Below are 7,995 nucleotides of genomic sequence, written 5' to 3' on the forward strand. Positions count from 1 at the left end.
TATCCGAAGCAATGATGGATTCCATGACTTTGCTGATAATTGGGAGATGGCTGATTGTTCTGTAGATGCTAGGATCTGTTTTTGCACCGTTTTTTTGTAAAGCAGTGATGTTGGCTGATTTCCAAGCAGATGACAGATGACCTTGAGCAAAAGAGAGGGTGAAGAGAACAGAGAGAGAGGGAGTGAAAGAGCGGAAAAACAGGATTTTAGGACCCATGGGCTGATGCCGTCAGGTCCAGTTGCAGAATCGGAGTCGAGGGTTGACAGAAACTTTTCCACCTTGTCAGGAGGAAAGGACACAGAGTACAGGAGCAGCTGGGTACGAATGGGTACGGTGGGTACAGAGAGGGATGGGTTTGGGACACAAGATTTAGAGGCAAAAACAGAGTTGAGGCATTCAGCTTTTTCACGTGCGGAGTCAGTTGTGTAGCCGTTTGAGGTAAGGGGGGGGATGGAGGGGCAACAAACACCAGAAACAGATTTGATAAGATGCCAACAGGATTTGGAGGAGGGAGACAGGTTTGAGAGTTCAGACTTGAGAATAGAGAGATATTGTTTCCTGGCTCTCCTGAGGGTGGACACACACTTGTTTCGGGCTTTGTGAAAGGAAATAAGATTTCCTTCCGTTGGATTTGCTTTCTAGGAGACGAAGGCAAGTTGTTTCTGGACAACAGCCTCACCACAAGATTCCGTGTACCATGGATGGGAGGAAGGGTATGACAACTGAAGACGAGATGGGATAAATCTGTGCATGAGAGAGAACAATTTACTTTGGAAGAATTCCCAGGATGAGTTTATGTCAGAGGTCATGGAGATGGGAGGCCAGTCCAGATGACTGATGGCTGCTTGAAGACCATGCCAGTTGGCCTGAGTGAAATGCCAGACTCGTCGACGCTGAGGAGGCTCCCTGAGAATGGTCAGAGAGATGTCCACTTTAACAAGCACATGATCAGATGAGCCGATTGGAGAAGAAGAAGAGCAGCAGACATTTTCAGGGACATTAGTCATAACCAAGTCCAGAAGATAAGATGCTCCGTTGACTGAGATCCGGGTCGGGAAATTGACAGATTGTTTCAGTCCCAGTGAGTCACAGAAGTCCTTTGCTGAGGAGCCATGGCTGGTGAGAGAGGTACCCACACCCAGCCAACTGGCATGGTGACAATTGCAATCACCACATATGAGGAAGAGAGAGTTGGGATGAGTAGATAGAAGTTGGTCCATATTATAAGACAGCGAGATGTAGATGTAGATGGATGTAGATGGAGTCATCACTGTTTGGTGGACGGTACAACACACATATGAACAAGAGGTGGGAGCGAATGGGAAGCCGTAGCCAGAGGTATTCCTGGGGGTGAGGTGGAGAGAGGGCAGTGCAGGGCGAGTGAGAAAGATAGTTTTTGATAAAGATAGCAACTCCACCTCCAGGACGAGGCTCAGGTCTATCATACCGGAGGAGGGAGTAACCCGGGAGAGATACTAAGCAATCAGAGACATCATGAAGGAGGAAAGTTTCTGTTAAGCAGATCACGTCTGGTTTGTCAGAAGCAACCTGTTTGGGGGAGAGATCAGTTAAGTTTGAACGAAGGCCCCGGATGTTTGAGGTCCATACCGTTAATGAAGAGGAAGGGGGAGCATCGCATACAGAACAGGGGGAGGAGGGGTAGGGTCAGATGTGGAAGAGGAGGAAGAGGTAGGGAGACCTGTTGAAGGTGTGTCAGAGATTTCAGAAAACTCGGAGAAAGGGAAGGATGGGGCGGACAAAAGCTTTGATGGTGATTGGGTGAGGCACAATGAGGTGTTATTTGAGGAGAGGGAAGAGCGAGGCAGAAAGTTGTGGGAGATGGAGGTGAGAGTTGGAAGGGGGAAGAAGTGGGAGGACGCTTTGAGGATGAGGGGTGAGAGGGGGGAAATGGAGAAGAAATGAGGGTGGGGAGATTTGAAGGGGAAGAGCGAGGGGGGAGTTTTTGAGGGGGAGGTTATGGGGGAGTTTAGGAGTAAAGGGACAAGGGGAGGGATTTGAAAGGGATGGGAGATGGGGGAGATTTGAAGGGGAGGGGTGAGGGGGAGTTTAGGATGGGAGGGGTGAGGGGGAGTCTAGGAGGGGAGGGGTGTGGGGGGAGTTTAGGAGGAAAGAAGCAAGGGGGGAGATTTGGAGGGGAGGTGTGACATTGGATTTTGGAAAGTGTACGATTAATGGGAAACGAACATTTATTGCAAAATGAGTTTCTTGTGACCTTCGAGTTAAAAATACGTTTAAGGATGCTGGAGGGGGGGGGGGGGGGGGGGGTGGAGTGCAGGTGAGTTTAGGGAATGTATGAAAGAGGCACTGTAAGAGATGGAATTTTTTTTCCGGATGAATAGATTTGGTGAGAAAGTCGAAAGCAACCTTTTAAAGAAGAAGAAGAAAAAGGTGTTATAATATACGACAGAATACAGTACTTCAGGGGAAAGTTTAAACAATTTAAAGTTTGACAGTGAAAACTATCTGGGGAAATGGGGGAGAAACACGTGGTCGAAGAACGAACAAACGAATAAGAACAACGAATAAACGAATAAGAACAACGAATAAGACTCAAAGGCCAAGGTCCTCTTCACTCAAAAGGCCAAGGTCCCAAATCCATCCCTTCCTATAACCCTTTCTGCCATTACAGAATGCTTCCTCCAGCCATGTTATAGTGGAAAAGTTTCTTATCCAGTTTGACACCAATTCCACAACTGGTCCTGAGGCCTCGGTGCTGTAATCCTCAGTGTCTGTGTTTCAGTCCTATCATACTCTCCCTCTCCTTCTATTTTTGCAGGTCCTTATTGGATCGGCAACATCCTCCATTTTGGAAAATTGCAAACATCACTTCAATCCATCCAAAATAAAGTTTCCAAAATGAATCCTAGGCTACAGACCTATCACCCTTCTCCCCATCACAAGCAATTTAATAGAGTCCATAATTGTGGCCGACCTCGGGCACTATCTCTTCTCTAACTCGCTGATCTCTGACAACTATTTTGGCTTCAAACTTGGCTATTCGACCTTGGACATCTTAATCATTTTGACACAACAGTGAATGAATCACTTGAACACTAATCAAGAGGTTAGGGCCATTTCTCTGAATATCTCCTGAGCCTTTGGTCTGGCATCTCGCATTGATTTCTTAACTTGTCTTCCTTTGGTACTCCGGGGGGGGGGGGGGGGGGGCCCTGCCAAAGTGGTTGTCTGATTTTCTTTGAGATATCTGCAATAACCTATCTATCTGATTTGTTTGACCAATTATCATTTTGCCGATTAACTCTACCCTGTTCACACAATTGTATCACTCTTGTAACGGGGTTGTCTCTTCTGAATCCCTTTCATCAGAGCTGGACAAATTGAGCCTCTGGTCAGATATTTTGAATGTGATTGTCAATGACAACAAGTCACACCCTCTGACACTGTCTCTCCACAAGGATAAGCAATCAAATTATCCAGTTCACTTCTCTGGATTCCCACTGGAAAAGATGCAATCTCTAGAACTCCATGGCCTGATTATTTTCCATACCTTTCAAAGGAGGATCATACCATCAAACTGTCTTCAAATGCTATTTGCCACCTGGGTGTTCTCCGCTAAGACATTCTTGAGCTGCACCAAAGTCATAATGGTGTACAAAACATTCATATGGAGTTCCATGGAGTAAGACTCCCCTCGCTGGGCTGGTGCTCCTGCTTACACCTTGCTCCTCTTGAGTTGGTAAAAAATCAGGCCTTCCACAACTTTAGAATCAAAAGACGAGGCAGAAAACCAAGGGCTGACACTATCCCACAGGCAGAAAGCTGGTGGGCTTTAAATTTCTATACAAGCTCTGGTCTTGCTTCTCCTACCCTCTCATGTATCTGCCCTCCCCAAGCCACCCCAGGTTTTACGCATTCCTCAAGAAACCCTCGCCTGCTCACCATCCTCAAGTCTAGGCTGCTTGCCCATCTGCATTCATTATTCCCCATATTCTTCCAACTGTGCAATGGTCTTCCTGGGTCTGTTGTCTCTGCCTCCTTTCCTCCCTGTTTGTCAGTACCCCCATGGTAGTCTTTAAACCTGCTGCCCTTTGTCATTTAGCTCCTCCATTTGCCTAGACCCTTGTATATAAAAATTTGCAATGTGACTGATTATATCTTGAACTAGAAAGGCACTCGGTAGAGAGCGTACCTCTGCCATGCTGAACAGTTTACATTTTGTATCCCACCCATAGCTCGGATCTGTATCCATACCTCAACCAAAATGTAATCGGCTTGTTTCTGTCACCTACTCCACTAGGCCAAAAAGTTTCGTCCAAATCTGTCCATAACATTTTGAAATAACAAGCTATGTATCGTTTTTGGCCCCATCTCTCCGTGGTGAAGAATTACTTAACATTAAAAAAAAAACTCTCGGATTCGGATCTTCACGAGATTGAATCGATTCATCCTTGCCACACACCTGACCTGTCCACCAAGTTTTGTCTGAATCCGTCCATTTTTGTGTTATCTTGCTGACAACAGGCAAACATATAGACAGACAGGGGTGAAAACATAACCCACGTCCACTTTCGGTGGCAGAGGTTAAACATATTATTATTATTTTATTTTTTAGCTGATGTTTTCGTCAAGTTTCGTTTCAGTGCAAAGAGGATGTGGACGGGCTTCGCATTTTGGTATCCATTGTAGTTTGCAACTTTCATTGTGGTTTCTTATACCAGATATTAATGTAACAGATGGCGATTACTTTGTTGTTATTTACTGTACAAAAATCCACAAACTGTTTCCTGGATATTTTCTGTGGTAAGTGGATATTACTCGCAGGGCGGCACAGGTCAGCACTCCAGCATCTGCGAAGGTGGGCTCGCTCCACGCAGACGCCACTGACCCCGGAGACAGAGTAAGCGCCCCTTCTCTAACCAACTCGAGTCATCCCACTGCTGCAAATCACTCGACTTCGAAGAGAGCGAGAGGAGAGTCGTAAAGTGCAGGAGAAAAGAGTGGGTAGAGAAAAGATTGGGAATAACCAAAGAGTGAACGAGTATGGCCTTTTACAACCTCCCCCCATGGCATGCACTCAAACATTCTTTGCTCATCCCGTGGCACCGGCCAATGACGTGCAACACCATGTCTACAGGGTGTTGTCACCGGTGCTGCCTGAAGCAAAGACCCACCACCTTGCAATGCGTCGATGGCAACACGCACTCCGGGGTCCTCGTGATGCCTGGCGTCACGTCACGCTGGACAATCTGTATTTGGAGCCATGACAACTTGGGCGATGAGGGGTGTTTACCAGCCCAAACATGAACCAAGACCCATTCAAATAAACTGCTCTCCTTACCTTGCTTGGCTGACTTGTCTAGTCTTACAGACAGGACACGTACAAATTACAGCGTCCTATTTGATGCCTATGCCAACTATACCGTCCTTCACTGCACACATAAGAACGGGACATCTTCGCTCTAAATCATCCCTGGTTTCAGAAAAATTTTGAACCTACACAAACACTTGGACCACGTTAACTTAACATATTAGTGAATTTGTGCTATCTCCAACGCAACAATACTTTACCTGTGTGTCGTACTTTGTACTGTTCATTGTGGTGTTTTGAAACAGTTGTGTGAACTAAATTTAGAATTTGTTCTTTGTTTTTGTAATTTAAGTACAGTACACGTAATTGCACAATGCAACGTCATGTTGTAAGCAAATATAAGTATGGGGGTGGATGGGGCACTGCAGTTGAGGGAAGGGAGTGTGGGTGAATTCGTCCAAATCTCCTGCATCACACCTGTGTCGGCCTCCGGTATTACAGAATACGAGATGGCATAAAAATTCCCCTCAACCATGAAGGAACAATCTTGTGTCAGTGAGATTGCACAAACTGATATGTAGTTCCAGTTGATGCATCACATTTCTTGGCATTGGTTGGGTGTGTTTCCTGATGCCATTGGACGTGGTCATGTTTTTGGCCCTGAAACCTTTTAATCCACATCATAGGCAAGATGAATCACCCTTGCACAAATACGAGCACCTTATGACTGTGATGGATGCAGTTTTTCAAAAACATGTCACCTGCCCATTCAGGTTGCTGGAGCCCTGCATAGCATAAGTTTGAGCCAGTAAAACTCATTTTGGTAAACATGTGTAATGGAGGTATGTGTAAGTCTTGTCTTTCTTTAAGCTCATGAAAGTTTCTTTATTGCCTTTTAGGAGCCTTGCAATAACTTGTGGAAGCTGAGCTACTACAAGGAAACATTACTGAAACTACAGCAGAAGTCCAATCAAGGCACAGCACTATACAACCAAACTGAAATCCTTGTTCAAAGTTTGTCTTTCCTGAACGCAACCTTGCAGGTCTGTTTTTGGTTACTTGTTTGACAATTATGGTGCAAATTTCCATGCTTTGTGATTTGCAGAAGAGGGAAGGAAAGGGGGTGTTGACTTAAGGTGGAGGTGTCACGGGTATACAGCAAAAACAAATATCGTACATCAATCGTGATATGACCCTGCATAGCATCCCTGGTGTTGGGCTAGCGGCTAGGGTGCCGGCTTAGGATACCTAGGATCCTGGGTTCGAATCCCGGTCGATCGCTGAATTAAAGCCAGGGGGGTTGACTCCGCCTGTCATCCTTTCGAGGTCGGAAAATTGAGTACCAGTTCACTGGTAATTCCCTGTTTGTCGTTAAAGGCGGCAAAAAGGGTTGGCGTCAGGAAGGGCATCCGGCCGTAAAACATTGCTTCAAAAAGGGGAACCAAAAAACAACAACAACCACGGTTCCCGAAAAAGGCCAACCCCCGCTTGCGGGGAAAAATGGCCTCTAAAGGTGGTTATTTATATAGCATAAGTTTGAGCCAGTAAAACTCATTTTGGTAAACATGTGTAATGGAGGTATGTGTAAGTCTTGTCTTTCTTTAAGCTCATGAAAGTTTCTTTATTGCCTTTTAGGAGCCTGGTGTTGGGCTAGCGGCTAGGGTGCCGGCTTAGGATCCTAGGATCCTGGGTTCGAATCCCGGTCGATTGCTGAATTAACGCCAGGGGGGTTGACTCAGCCTGTCATCCTTCCGAGGTCGGCTAATTGAGTACCAGTTCACTGGTAATTCCCTGTTTGTCGTTAAAGGCGGCAAAAAGGGTTGGCGTCAGGAAGGGCATCCGGCCGTAAAACATTGCTTCAAAAAGGGGACCAAAAAACCAACAACAACCACGGTTCCCGAAAAAGGCCAACCCCCGCTTTGCGGGAAAAATGGCCTCTAAAGGTGGTTTTTTTTTTTTTAATCGTGATATGACCCTGGTGCTGATTTGTCTACTGTTTTTTTGCAGCCATCTTTTCTACATTTTAGATTTTTTGCCATATTTGTTTTTGCTATGATATATATATATATACATATATATATATATATATATATATATATATATATATATATATATATATATATATATATATATATATATATAGTCGCGCGGACCCTTCGGTTAACATCAGGGACCGCGGATGACCAGAACGGATTTACTTGAGGCGACGACCAAACACGGATTTCTACTTATGTAGCGCGTGTAGAAGAAGGGAAGTAGAAGCTGCGGTAAAAGCGCGTACCTGTGGAAGGCGAACCGACGGCAGCTTCGATCCTGCATGGAAATTAATGAACTTACGAACGACAAGATTAGAAGGTACAAAAATAAAGATTTATTCACGGAACCCGAAACAATGAAACGCGATGGTAATCAAATAAAGGGCCTAAATTGGGATCCCACACACCTCACTTCAGAAACGAGACACAGGAAGGAATTACCAAAAGAAAAATGTTCGTTATGTAATTGTGAATGTGGTGCATCCTTATCTGTCCTGTCATCTTGCGTCTCCAAGCTCCGCTGCATACCGCGAGGTCCCTCGCTCCAGCACCACCGCACCGCGAAGGCCCGAGCCAATGCCCACCCCAGGCTCTTCATCGACCGCCCACAAGGTCCGTGCAGGAGCACCGAGCACCACTCCAAGCACCACGCAGATGGCGAGCCAATG

At 45.7% G+C, this 7,995-nt stretch overlaps 1 protein-coding gene across 3 annotated transcripts in view; it reads left to right on the forward strand.

Moving 5' to 3' along the window:
* LOC137423917 (uncharacterized) overlaps positions 1-7,995 on the forward strand; it is a 216,932-nt gene that overhangs the window by 162,570 nt on the left and 46,367 nt on the right. For all 3 annotated transcript variants that reach the window (XM_068111451.2, XM_068111449.2, XM_068111450.2), the window contains one exon: positions 6,191-6,334. In XM_068111451.2, coding sequence (XP_067967552.1) covers positions 6,191-6,334 — 144 coding nt within the window. The remainder of the gene's footprint in view (positions 1-6,190; positions 6,335-7,995) is intronic.

This window comes from Myxine glutinosa, chromosome 3 (assembly GCF_964187855.1).
Source record: "Myxine glutinosa chromosome 3, kmMyxGlut1.1, whole genome shotgun sequence".
In the NCBI taxonomy this organism is placed as follows: Eukaryota; Metazoa; Chordata; class Myxini; order Myxiniformes; family Myxinidae; genus Myxine; species Myxine glutinosa.